We start from the raw sequence: 14,418 nt of genomic DNA on the forward strand, positions 1-14,418 counted from the left end.
AATCCCAAGCAGGTCCTGAGAGCTGTCAGCGCAGAGTCCAGCACAGGTGGGGCTCTCTCTGTCATACTGTGAGATCATGACCTGAGCCGAAACCAAGAGCAAGACACTTTACTGACTAAGCCACCCAGGCGCCCCATGTAATGTTTTATTAAAACACTTGATTTTAGAATATTTGAGAGGATACATTTAACAGCTTAGGACATTGTTAAAATAAAATTATCATATAGTTGTTTCTCATTAGTCCCACCTTTTCCTTTAATTGCTATGTAACTTAATTCTAATCAATAATTAGGCTTACCTTTTTAATTCATGTCACACCTCAGCTTGGTGTCAAACATCCTAGGGCTTTAGCTTCTTTTTTTTTTTTTTTAAATTTTTTTTTTTAACATTTATTTATTTTTGAGACAGAGAGAGACAGAGCATGAACGGGGGAGGGGCAGAGAGAGAGGGAGACACAGAATCGGAAACAGGCTCCAGGCTCTGAGCCATCAGCCCAGAGCCTGACGCGGGGCTCGAACTCACGGACCGCGAGATCGTGACCTGGCTGAAGTCGGACACTTAACCGACTGAGCCACCCAGGCGCCCCAGCTTTAGCTTCATTTTACATTAACATGCTGGTAGACCCCTTCACTCCCTACCTCCACCCCGTTCTATTCTTTCTAGACCTCTCTGGCCTATGTTGCTACCTCTTCAAATACTGTACTGGAGATAACTTCCAGAGAAAAACCCTTTAGTTTTGTTGCTGAAGGATTTTTTTAAAAAATTATTTAATTCTGTCCTATTTACCAATACTATTATAACTCTTGATTGGAAGATCTCAATAAAGAAAGGTCTCCTCTCTGCAGTCTTTTATTTTGAAAAATTTGAGTGTATCGAAAATTAGGGAAAATTATATAATAAACATCCTATATCTTTTGTCTATACTCACCATTTGCTAAAAACTTTTCTGCATTTGTTTTTATCTTTCCTTCTGTATACAAATGTATTTGTCTTTTGGGGCACCATTTGAAAGTTTTATGTATCATGACATTTCATCCCTAAATACTTGTCACAGGATTTTTTTTTTACACTTTTTTTTTCTTGTACATTTCTGCCGTACTAGAATATGTAAGTTCTCATGATGAACGATGCCAGAAGATATACTTTTTGTAGTCTCTTTCTTCCAAATAAAGTTTTCCCCTAACTTTATATTACATTGATTTTTTTGTTTTGTTTTTTTAATAAGCATTTTCTAATCACCTTCTGCTACCACCCACAACCACTATTCTCCCTACTCCATTCTGATTTTTTTCATTGTTTTCACTTTTAAACATTATGGTAAAATGTATATAGCATAAAAATTGCCGTTTTAATAATTTTAAAGTATACTGTTCAGTGGCATTAATGCATAGTGTCGTACAACCATCACTATTAACTTTCTAAAACTTGCATCACTCTAAGCAAGAAACTGTAACCATTAAGCAAGAGCTTGCTGTTTCCCCATTTCACTGGCCCTTGGTAGTCTCTAATCTACTTTCTGTCTTTATGATTTTGTCTATTCTAGGTAGTTCACATTAGTGGATCCATACAATATTTGTCCCTTTCTTTGTCTGGCTTATTTCACTTTGCATAATGTCTTTAAATTCATCCATGTTTTAGCATGTATCAGGACATCATCCTTTATGGCTAAATAATATTCCATTGCATGTATATACCACATTTTGTCAATCTCTTCATCTATTGATGGACACTTGGATTGTTTCCACCTTTTGGCTGTTGTGAATATTGGTGTACAAGTATCTCTGAGTCTCTTTTCAATTTGGGGGGTATATACATACCTAGGAGTGGAATTCCTGGGTCATGTGGTAATTTTATATTTAGCTTTTTGAGGAATTGCCAAACTACTTTCTATAGTGGCTGACCATTTTATATTTCTAGCAGCAGTGTATGAGGATTCCAGTTTCTCTATATGCTCACCCATGCTTATTTTATTTCTTTAAAAAAATGTTTTTTATTGAATTATTATTAACATACAGTGTTATGTTAGTTTCAGGTGTACAATATAATTGTTTTGTTTCTTAAATGGTACATATGAGTGAAGTCATACAGTATTTGTCTTTTTCTGTCTGACTTAATTAGCATTATATGCTCTGGCTCCATCCATGTCATTGCAGATGGCAATATTTCATTCTTTTTTATGGCCGAGTAATTTTCCCTTATGTATTTATGTACCTCTTCTTCTTCATCCATTCATCTACCACTGGACATTTGAGTTGCTTTCATGTCTTGGCTGTTGTAAATAATGCTTCAGTAAACATAGATGGGCATATATCTTTTCAAATTAGTGTTTTTTGTTTTCTTTGGGTGAATACCCAGTAATAGAATTACTGGATTATATGGTAATTCTATTTTTAATGTTTTGAGGAACCTCCATACTGTTTTCCACAGTGACTGTGCCAATTTGCATTCCCACCAACAGTATATGAGGGTTCCTTTTTTCCCACATCCTCGCCAACACTTGTCATTTCTTATTTTGATTTTAGTTATTCTGACAGGTGTAAGGTGATATCTCATAGTTTTGATTTGGATTTCCCTGATGATGAGTGATGTTGAGCATCTTTTCACATATCTGTTGGCCATCTGTTATGTCTTCTTTGGAAAAATGTCTACAAAGGTCCTCTGCCCATTTTTAGTTGTATTATTTGTTTTTTTGGTGTTGAGTTGTGTAAGTTCTTTATGTATTTTGTATATTCACCCCTTATCAGTTATATCATTTGCAGATCACTTCTCCCATCCAGTAGGTTGCCTTTTTGTTTTGTTGGTTGATTCCCTCACTGTGCAAGAGCTTTTTATCTTGATATAGTCCCCAAATACTTGCTTTTGTTTCCCTTGCCAGAGAAGACATACCTAGAAAACTGTTTCTTAAAAAAATTTTTTTTTAACATTTTGTTTTTTGAGAGACAGAGACAGAGTGCGAGCAGGGTAGAGGCAGAGAGAGAGGGAGACACAGAATCCAAAGCAGGCTCCAGGCTCTGAGCTGTCAGCAGCCCGATGCGGGGCTCAAGCCCACGGATGTGTGATTATGACTTCAGCCAAAGTCGGACGCTCAACCGAATGAGCCAACCAGGCACTCGTAGAAAACTGTTTCTATAGCCAATGTCAAAGAAATTACTTCTTATGTTTTCTTGTAGGAATTTTATGATTTTAGGTCTCACATTTAGGTTTTCAATCCATGTTGAATTTATTTTTGTGTCTGATCTAAGAAAGTGGTCCAGTTTCATTCTTTTGCTTGAAGCTGTCCGGTTTTCCCAGCACCATTTGTTGAAGAAACTTTTTTCCTATTATGTATTCTTGCCTCCTTTGTCATGGATTAATTGACCATATAAGCACAGGTTTATTTCTGGAGTGTCTATTCTGTTCCACTGAGCCATATGTTTATTTTTGTGCCAGTATCATATTGTGTTTCCCTTTCTTTGATTATAGCCATCCTGAAGTGATATCTCATTGTGATGTTGGGTATCTTTTCTTGTGTTTATTATCCATTTGCATATCTTATTTGGGGAAATGTCTATTCAAGTCCTTTGCTCATTTAAAAAATTGGGTTGTTGGGGCGCCTGGGTGGCGCAGTCGGTTAAGCGTCCGACTTCAGCCAGGTCACGATCTCGCGGTCCGTGAGTTCGAGCCCCGCGTCCGGGCTCTGGGCTGATGGCTCAGAGCCTGGAGCCTGTTTCCGATTCTGTGTCTCCCTCTCTCTCTGCCCCTCCCCCGTTCATGCTCTGTCTCTCTCTGTCCCAAAAATAAATAAATGTTGAAAAAAAAATTTAATAAAAAAAAATAAATAAAAATAAAAAATTGGGTTGTTATCCTTTTGTTGTTTAAGGGCTCTTTATATGTTTTTGAAATTAAGCCCTTGTCGGATACATGACTTGCAAATATTGTCTTCCATTCTGCCTGTTATTTTCACTTTCTGGATAATAGTCTTTGATACCCAAAAGTTTTAAATTTTGATGAAGTCCAGTGTATCTTTTTTATTTTGCTTTTGCTTTTTCTGATCTCTTAGTGACAGAACCATCAGCAAATTTATCAATTGTGGTTAGATGATTGTTTCCCTGGTCACATATTAGGGCTAGAGTTGCTTTTTAGTTTGAAATCAGCAAAAAATAACAATATTAGTTGCCACTTACTGAGTACCTCATATGTACAGGTGCCTTTGGGAAACTTGAAAAACTAATTCTAAGGAAAAGTCCTAATTTCGTTTTCTAGGTAGATTCTATTGAAACCCCTTAATCTCCCAAAGACATATAAACTTCCCTGTCATTCTGGAAGAAATTTAACTTGGAACTATTGTTATTATCTCTACTGCACTAATCAGTTTCCTGGCATCTGCCCTGGTCCTAGGCTCCCCCACTCATACACACATTTCAGTCTCTGGAGAATCCAGGTTTTGTGTTTCTGCATTTCATTGAACTTCTTACTTACTTACCTAGTTTGTTTTACCTGACCTGCCTAGTCCACAGTCATCTTTACAAACTGCTTACAAAGGGAATACAGTTTTGAACCATACTTCAAATGTGTTTTATTGCACTAGAAGGTGAGAGTTGCCTTCACATTTATAACTCTGAAATTCCTTTAGGAAGGTCTGTATATGGTGCTATTGATTTACACAATTAGGTTTTTCCTATTTGTGGTATGAGAGCTTTCTCTCTAGTATATTTTCTCTCTGATGACTCAGTAATGTTTCATTATCCCCCCTCTCAAACTAGGAAAGTACAAATATTAAGTGTTCTATCAATGTTTAATACAGTTTATTCTGATTTTTTCCCCTGTAGCGGATCTAAAGAGAACAATTGCTGTCCTCTTAGATGACATTTTACAACGCTTGGTAAAGCTGGAGAACAAAGTGGACTATATTGTTGTGAACGGCTCGGCAACCAACACTACCAATGGCACAAGTGGAAACCTGGTGCCGGTAACCACAAATAAAAGGATGAATGCATCGGGCAGCATTAGATAGCAGTTGAAGATCACCTTGTGCTGCTACATCCACCGTGGGTCATATCCTATGGCAGAAAGCTTTTAAGTTGCTGGCTAGGATAGAATAATACTGTACAATAAAAGCCCTACGCATTTCTGAGGAATATGCTGGATTCACAGAGCTCTAATTCTGTATATAGATTTTAAAAGTTATTAGTTTGCTTTCAGGCAAGTCTCTTCAATGCTGTACTACTATATCCTTAAAGGGAATTTGGTAACATGGTTGATGTAGTAAGCAGGTAGGTGATCTTTGTATAAATCTTTTGTGTTTGGGATGGAGGTGAAACAAAAACACTGAAAGACATGGGTTCATTTCTATAAAATATTTATTTAAATATGTAACATGTTTTTTAGAGAATATTGTTATTGAATCATTTTGTCATTTGTTCTCAATAGGTTTAACTGTTAGACTAATACTATTAGAAAATGTGCTTACTTCCAGTACTATATTTTGTTACTCAGATTATGAACAGAGAAAGGAAGTATAATGTTGAAAATAATGTTTTGAAATCATGACCCAAAGAATGTCTTCATTTGCACTAGCCTTCAGAATAACTGGAGGTTAATTATTGTATATTTTGAAAAATTACATTTGTAAGGTTATAATCTTGAGATGGTTAGTAGCCACTGTCCATAACCTATTCTAAACACTGAGAAAAATAATGTAAAAATAGGAATCTCTAATCTCATAAATAACATTTTCTTATATATACCTTGAAGAATAAAAGATATTTTTATGATGAGATTAAAATTAAGTAAAGTATTCATGATTTTTCACATACATGAATATTAATTTAAAAGTTTAACCTTTTGAGTGTCTGTGCTATTGAAAGCACATTATTTCCGTATTTGGGTAAGTTTTGCTTTTGTTATGTTGGCAGTGGAAGGGGAGACTGAGATATTTGTGAGACTGGGATGCTTAAGGTCTTTAGCCAGGTGTGTGTACTAAAGGTATTTTGTGCTGCATTAAATTGCTTGGAAAATGTTAACATTATGTAAGAGTATCTGGCTTCATGAAATTGTGGATTTGTGTAAAAGATATATTAGGTATTCATTTTATATAATGACCACTTATAAACAAGAGCATTTAATTTAAGCTATGAAGATTGACTCTCTTTTCAGGAAAACAGCTATTGTATATAGCACAAGAGATCCTAATCTTGGATAATTCTAGTATAGAGCAACGTACAACTTTATTTAAATTTCCCTTGTAGCAAATTTAATTGCCATATGGTGCCCTGTATTTCATAGTATTTATTCTCTATAATAACTGCTTAAGTGCAGCTAGCTTTTAGATTTAGGCTATATTGAATTTAGTTTTGGATATTGTATTGTTTATTATTATAATATGTTACCACACATAGTAGCAATAATTATAATGCTTTATTAAAATAAGTATGAGAAAATATTGTTTCATGAAAGGTAGCTTTCTAAACTCTTTTCCCTATACTCTGTGTGAAGAAATTAATTACATACCATTGCCAGTTGAAGTTTGGAATAATTGTTCAGTCTTATTAGATGTAGACATTTTTGTTTTTGTTTTCAGGGATGAAATAAAATATATTATTTGTACTTACAAGGTGTGATAAGTTTTTTTCTTTAATGGTGGTTGTGCATTTAAAAAGTGGTAAGTGATTGAAAGGAATCTTAGATAACTGGGGGTTTTGTTTTATCAAAAGAAAACAGTGGAAAATTGCTTTGTTCATGGTAGGAGAGTTTGAGTTCAGGATTTGATGGGAGTAAGTCTGAGGATTATGATCGGAGGTGGTTCCTAGGTTTGTACCCTCAAGTTGAAGTTTACTATTGAGTTTTTAAAGGTCATACTGTAGTATTTATATCTTCAATTAATCTTAATTAATCAGGACATTAACACAAAGGGTGTCACGAAACATATTAAAACTTTCATATTTATTTCAGAGTAATTTTGGGTTATTTCAGAATATCTTTAAGCAGTATACTGGCAAAAAAGTAATTTAAACATTATTTTACATAGTTGATGATAACTTGGGTCTCCTTTGTCTTCAAGAAATACTTAGGACCTTGACTGTGGAGTTAGGTAGACTATAGAGGCTCAGGTCTGCCTTTTTAGTGACACCATGTTCTTTATTTTAAATGTATAGAATCTGCCTCATCTTATTTAATTCTGTCTCAGAAGACTAAAGTGTTAACAGCGTACATAAGAACCTCTGACTTGTACATTTGGTTTAATTGCAAACACTTCTGTTTTTAACCACTTTCTGCTGAATAGCTATTGATGTAGTTAAATTGTTATCCTTTTGTTTTTAAGAGAAATGTTTACCTGAAAAGAGGACATGATATAATGAAAGAGACAATGAATGAATGCATGAATGAATCAATGAGTTAATTGAAACCAATTTTTAAATAATTGAAAACCCAGAATGATTCTTAAGTTTTGGTTGGGGGCATGGTAGAGTCATCTTTTGAGAGAGCTCAAGAGCTAGAGAGGAGAGAAAGAAAATATGAAAATAAGAATAAATATAGAAAAATAAAATGGGAGGACAAATCTGAAATTTTTCTACCTACAGACAACTGCTATTGACATTTTAGCATATAAATGTGAAGCTGATCTCCCCTGCCCACACTCTGTATTGTTTCTACTTAAAATAAAATCCAGTGTTCTCGCTGTGGCCTCACAAGCCCTAATTTGTTCCTATCTGCCTCCTCACTTCATCTTTACCCTTTTCCTTCTTAATTCCTCTTCAACCATATTGACTTTCTCTTCCTGGGACTTTCTCTTCCATGCTTTTGCCTCAGCGACTTCAATGTAATATTCCTCTATTCCCAGATACCTTCATGCTTCCCCTCCCATCCCCTTCCACAATATTCTCAGGTGTTGGCTCAAATGTGTCTCTGACCACCTACCTAATTAACATGCCTCTAGCACTCTTTTTTCCCTTTTTACTTTTTGTCATAATTGTGATATACCTAACATTAAATTGTATATTAATGTATTGTGGTTTTTTCTGTTGCTTCTTAGAATCTAGGCTCTGAAGGCAAGGACTTCATTCTGTTCACTGATATAATCTGGGCACATGCGACTGTGTCTGACACATAATAGGTGCCTGATAAATATGTGTTAAAACTAGTTACTAAGCCATTCTATGCCTTTTGCTTTGTGTATCGATAGCTTTATTTATATTTTTAAAGATTATACCATACATTGTATTCTTTTTGTATAATGTATGAACTTCTTTCCAAGTCAGTAAGTATATAACTTTCATGGCTATTCTACTTTGTGGCTATATCACCATTGATATATCTTTCAGTCAATTATTAGACATTTTGTTTGCAGATAAAAGATTTAGACGTAGGTATGGGACAAGTTTAAAGCTTGTCCTCTTTGCATTACTCCATGCTGTCATTATTTTGGGTGGTAATGGGTAACCCAGTAAAGTGTGATTAGCAATTTGGGGAGACAAAGTGGTGAAATATCTCCATTTGCATATAATTACAATGACAAAAATCTAAAATGGGTGACCATCCTCAGACCTTGTTTTATGTTATAAACAAGAGGGTAGAAGCATTTTGCAGGGTAGGAGAAAGACTGGGAATAAAATGTAGAATGGCTAATCCATTAATTGAGCTATAGAGCGGGTTAGTGGTCAGAGTTGTGCTTAATCAGATCAAGTCTGTCATTTTGCACCTTTTGGCTTAAAATTGATCAATAATATTAGTCTGTGTTTAAGTAAGGAAGTTAAGCTCTAAAGATTTTTTTATTATTATGTATGTATGTATGTATGTATGTAATTTATTGTCAAATTGGTTTCCATACAACACCCAGTGCTCATCTCAACAGGTGCCCTCCTCAATGCCCATCATCCACTTTCCCCCTCCGATTTTTTTTTAATGTCTTTTTCGATTTCACCAATGTCAGTATTTTTCAAACATATTTCCAGAATGAATTTAGGACCTCCTTTGAATCCTTAGGTCAAGGATAACTTCACATTGCTTCTAATTGTTGATTAGCAGCATCATTTATTTGAATAAATCATTTTTCATTTAACTTTCTCAGGTGATTAATTCATCCACCCACCCACCCTTTCTTTAATGTTTACCAATTTTTCACTCAAAGAAACAAACTGGTTCGGAGGAGTCTTTTTAGGTGAGAGGGTGTCATGGTAGATATGGTATCAAGGCCCAAGGGAACAAAACATTTTGAGCCGCTGGTGTTTGGGAATTTCCGCATAGCATTAGGTTATCTTCAGTTTTGTGATAAATATGGGTTTTTTTTTTATTTGCTTATTTGTTTCTCGTCTTCATGAGTTTGAAAAGGAGAGAAAAAATTCCCTTTTATTCTTTTTCTTTGAGCCTGAATTGGGAGTTTCATTTCAAAAGCCTCGAGTGGATGATTGAAGCAGGAAGACACAAAAAAAGGACCTCTGCTAGGTAAGGGCCACTGGCCTGCCTCCTGGCAGAATCTCTACACATCCTATATTAAAACTATTCAAAACTGGAATGTGCTCCAGGGGGAAAGATTTAGAGCAGGAAGGATTTGGAGAATTTGTTTTTAATCATGCCTCTCATTCAGTGGGATCTCTGTGGTAATAACAGTTATTGAGCATCTACAAAGGGCTGTGCCCTGTGCTGTGCTCTTCATGTACAGTATCTTGTTTAATCTCCAAAACAACTTTATGAGGTTCTATTACCCCCATTTTCTAAATAAGGGACTCTGGTGCAGAAAAACTGGATGGGGGAGCTCTGGTCACAGGTCTTACAGACCATACAGTAGAGACTCAAACCCAGAAAGGTCTATCTCCAGAGTTTGTACTCTTAGCACCATGTCTTACCGCCTATTCTACTAATCTTGGCTTAAGTATAGTCCATGTTGTTCCTAGGACATAGGAATTTCTCTCCTTTGATCCAAAAGAAAGATCTGCTTCTCTCTTCACTCCTTACTCTGCTCTTAAAGGCCTGGGTCAGCAGCAAGCATGGAGTCTTCAGGGCATCACACAATATGCATTTGGTGCCCAGGCATTGATGGTAGCCCACCACCCAGGATCCTGATGCCCAGGATGGCCAGGGTATGGGGATCATAGGAGATGAACCCATTCCTGCAAAATTGGTTGGGAGCACCAAACTATTGTATTTGGGAGTTTAAAAATGAGCCTGCTATCGTACTGTCTCTTACATCCAATCTTAGAATGAAGGGAAGGGAGGGGTTGGCTTTGTGCAGATTTCTTCCAGGTTGAACAGTATCTTCTCAGTCTGCCCTCAGGGCCATTTTTAAATTTTATTTAAATTTTTTTTTTATTATGAAATGTATTGTCAAATTGGTTTCCATACAACACCCAGTGCTCATCCTAACAGGTGTCAGGGCCATTTTTTGTACTCACCGTGGGATTCGGGGCACTATCAATTCACCTACAGCCGTTCTCTGTCACTGTAAAATCTAGTACTAACATTTTATTTGCAATGTTTAGGTTAAGGATTTTTCTGGGGCCAAAATATTTCTTATAATTTTCCACTTCCTAGAGGCTAGACAGAGTGGGATTCAACACCACTCTCTTGGTCTATTTTTCTCCTTTTAATCTCTCTAGGTTTTTCAGATGAACCATTTGATGACTTTTAAAGGAGACTGGAATTGTCTCATAATGACTTGATTTAAGAGTTTCACATAGTATCTCTTGAGTTTTCTGAAATACTAACAGAGCCTTGGGGTGCCTGGGTGACTCAGTAAAGCATTGGACTTTGGCTTAGGTCATGATCTCATGGTTCCTGAGCACGAGCCCTGCATTGGGTAAGTTCAAGCCCTGCTTGGGATGAGCACCACTTCTTTCTCTCCCTCTGTCTCTCCCTCTCTGCTTTTTGTTCACTTGTGTCCTCTGTCTTTAAAAAAAAAAAAAGTATGTATGTATATGTATATATACATATACACACACATATACATGTATATATATATGTATATATGTATATATATTCAGAGGCCTAAAAACTTCCAGCCATTTCTCTTGGGGTGCCTGCGTGGCTCAGTCAGTTAAGCCTCCCACTCTTAATTTTGCCTCAGGTCATGATCTCATGGTTCTTGAGTTTGAGTCCTGTCCTGTGTGGGGTTCTGCACTGACAGCGTGGAGCCTGCTTGGGACTCTCTCTCTGCCCCTTCCCTGCATCCATGCTCTCTTTCTCTCTCTCTGTCTCTCTCAAAATAAATAAATAAACATTTAAAAAAAACAAAAACCTAGTCATTTCTCCAAAGCTTGCTCACTGCACGTGGTCCACACACTGGTCATGAGACTGGAATTGACATCTCTATAGAGAAGTGAGGTAAAAAGTGACATGGAAATCCTTATTTTAAGCATTGTCAATTATTACTTGCCCCATATAGTAAAAGGGCAGCTCTTTGGTCTTCCCCCCTGAACTTGATGTATTTAAAAATGTAAAGAATGTAAAGATTGCTTATTGCAAACTCTAAATGTGTCTTTTAGCTGCAAATACCCTTCTCCTTTTAGCTTCCTGGCAAAGACACACTTGTAGGAGGAAGGCAGGCAGAAGCTGGGGTGGGGGGTGGCTTTGATATATTAATGTAGTTTGTTCTCTTTTTCTCCTCAGATAGTCTGCTGTCATTTTCTGCCTTGGAAAATAACTAAGTGGCACTTGGAATTAAACTCTCCTGGGGAAAGTGGTATGACTATTGAGAATTTTAAGTTAAAATCACTTTCTATCTCTCTGCATGGCTCAATTCTTCCTTTTATCTTCTTCCCTCTCATGTATTGTTGGGTTTTAATATAGTACCAAATAACCATGGTCAACAGCAGAAGAGAGGTAACTCTTTTTCTGATTAGAACAAGTGGCTTTTCTGACACAGAGCCTCATCTCAGGGGCTGAGAGACTGACCACACAAGTGGCTGCTCTGCCCTGTGTTTCTCGAACGATAAAGTTTTCCTGAGGCTAAAAAGGAAGCCAAGGCCACAACTCTAAAAGGAGGAAATTTTTCTTATTGTTGATTAGGGCTCAGTTAGCTTTACCAGGAAAATGATGACCTCGGGTCCTTCTTTTACCCTCAGGAAGATTTAAGCTATATCTTCCATACGTTTCTTTTTCAGGGAGTCTACACTTTACATATACTGGCTTCAGAGTAGGAAGAATTGGTTTCTTCACAACTCAGGCCAGATGGAAAGTATTTTCCTTTGCTCCTGCAAAACCAAAATAACTAGTATTTCTTGCTTGTGAATTTGGGCTTGCAAAAAAGGCGTGAGTGCTGGCCACATGGAAACAGTGTTCCAACTCTAGTCACAGCTGGAGCCCTTTGGCCATCTGAGAATGTTCTGTTGGAATTCCAAACAGATGAAGCCAAGCCCAGAACTGGTCACAACTAGGAAACAATCCGATTATTGTTTCCTGTTTGTCAGGTTTTGCCTGTCCTGTTTTACATCATATAGTTCAGATTTGCTCTTTTCCATTTCCTTGCCTGGAATGCCTGCTCCTTTTCTGATATGCTTTCTAGTTTTACATACTTAGGACTCCCAAGTTTCTGATTCCCAACCTTAAAGGACTGATCCCTTTTCTCTGGAATCTCCTATCACTTGTGGTCTCTATTTCATGCATTCTGTCATTCCCTCACGCTCTTGCCTCTGTCTGGAATGCTCTTCTCTCAGCACTTTGCATGAGTGGCTTCTTCTCATTCTTCAGGTCTCTGCTGAAGCACCACTTCTACAGCAGCCTTCCCTCGATACCTGTTCCAAAGCAGAGGCTTTTCTGGTATGTTCAGAGATGGTCAGGTCCCCGGTGCCTGCAGAAGTGGCTGCTCTGCCCTCTTTCTAGAATGATCAAGTTTTCTTCTTCATGAGTTTGAAGAGGAGGAAAACCTCCCCATTTACTCTTTTCTTCAAATCTGAACTCGGAGAGTCAGTCCAAAAGTATTGAGTGGACAATATCTGGCACATAGTAGATACTGAATATATGGTGATAGGTGGATATAATTTAAGAAGGACGTTATCAAACCTTTTATCCTAGTTCGTTCGTTCTTTCTTTCTTTCTTTCTTTCTTTCTTTCTTTCTTTCTTTTTAATTTGAGAGAGAGAGTACATGAGAGCAGGGGAGAGAGGCAGAGGGGGAGAGAGAGAGAGAGAGAGAGAGAGAGAGAGAGAGAGAGAGAGAGAGAGAGAGAGAATATCCCAAGCAGGCTCCACAGGGAGCCTGATATGAGGCTCAATCCCATGACCTGAGCCAAAAGTGAGTGGGACACTTCACTTAACTGACTGAGTCACCCAGGTGCCTCGCTTGTTATTTCTATGTGTGTGTGTGTGTGTGTGTGTATAAAGTCATTATGTGCTGTTTGTGTTTGTTTTGTTTTGTTTTGTTTTGTTTTGTTTTGTTTTGTTTTGTTTTTAAGTAGACTTCGTGCCCAGCACAGAGCCCAGTGCAAGGCTTGAACTCAACCCTGAGATCAAGACCTGAGCTGGGATCAAAAGTTGGACCCTTAACTGACCAAGCCACCCAGGTGCCCCTTATTATGTATTCTAATATAGAAAATAAATATTATTTTGAAGTTGATTGTTTTAAAATACTTTAGATTTTTTAAATTGAAGTTGAGAAAATTTGACTCTTAACTTCCATGTTTTATCAGTATGACTTTTGGAAATATGTAATTTCTGACTCAGTGCCTCTATCTCCAAAACACTGATGATGCTATCCTGTGTGACCCTGTGGGGTTTGGTACAACAGATGGAGTGTGTCTAAGGTCCTGTGAGAGAGACAGAGCATGAACGGGGGAGGGGCAGAGAGAGAGGGAGACACAGAATCGGAAACAGGCTCCAGGCTCCGAGCCATCAGCCCAGAGCCTGACAAGGGGCTCGAACTCACGGACCGCGAGATCGTGACCTGGCTGAAGTCGGACGCTTAACCGACTGCGCCACCCAGGCACCCCAGTCCTGTGAGGTCTTAAAAAGAAAATATAAAAAAAAAATAATCAGATTGTTTATCTCAAGTTCCTAGGAGGAGGCCTTGTACAAAGTAGGTGTTCGATATTTATTTGTTAATGTAATGTAACATGAGAAACGGAGACTGTGGATTAGTGTACACAAAGCAATAGAAAGATATTTGATATTCCTACAGTTCTTAGACTGTTTCACAGTGCAGTGTATACCCAGGACTTCTTTTCTGAAAAACCTTGGGGACTAGGTAGTGCAATATTTCAAATGACAGGTTGTGATCCATCAGGAAGATATGAAATCAATTTAGTGGTTTGTGACCAGCATTTTGAAGTAATGGAATAAAATTGAAATATCCGATTCCATCATCAGTAATAAGGGTAAGTGTTCCCCGAAACTTTTGATTCGGATCTATGTGAGTGTGTGTTTTCTGAGTCAAGATGTAAAATGTTTCTTAGGTAAGTTGAGGTTTAAAAAATGTTTTAAAGCCTCCAATATAGTATGATTATACAGATTAT

The 14,418-nt window shown here is 37.3% G+C and overlaps 1 protein-coding gene across 5 annotated transcripts in view; it reads left to right on the top strand.

Moving 5' to 3' along the window:
• CCDC126 (coiled-coil domain containing 126) overlaps nucleotides 1–11,698 on the top strand; it is a 46,453-nt gene extending 34,755 nt beyond the window's left edge. For 4 of the 5 annotated variants that reach the window (XM_045052501.1, XM_023250443.2, XM_045052504.1 and 1 more), the window contains one exon: nucleotides 4,809–6,589. In XM_045052501.1, coding sequence (XP_044908436.1) covers nucleotides 4,809–4,993 — 185 coding nt within the window. In that variant the 3' untranslated portion in view covers nucleotides 4,994–6,589. Of the gene's footprint in view, nucleotides 1–4,808; nucleotides 6,590–9,342; nucleotides 9,421–11,580 lie in introns of those variants that run through there. The other variant, XM_045052500.1, reaches the window with a different exon arrangement.
• Nucleotides 11,699–14,418: the final 2,720 nt, after the last annotated feature.

This window comes from Felis catus, chromosome A2 (assembly GCF_018350175.1).
Source record: "Felis catus isolate Fca126 chromosome A2, F.catus_Fca126_mat1.0, whole genome shotgun sequence".
Classification (NCBI taxonomy): Eukaryota; Metazoa; Chordata; class Mammalia; order Carnivora; family Felidae; genus Felis; species Felis catus.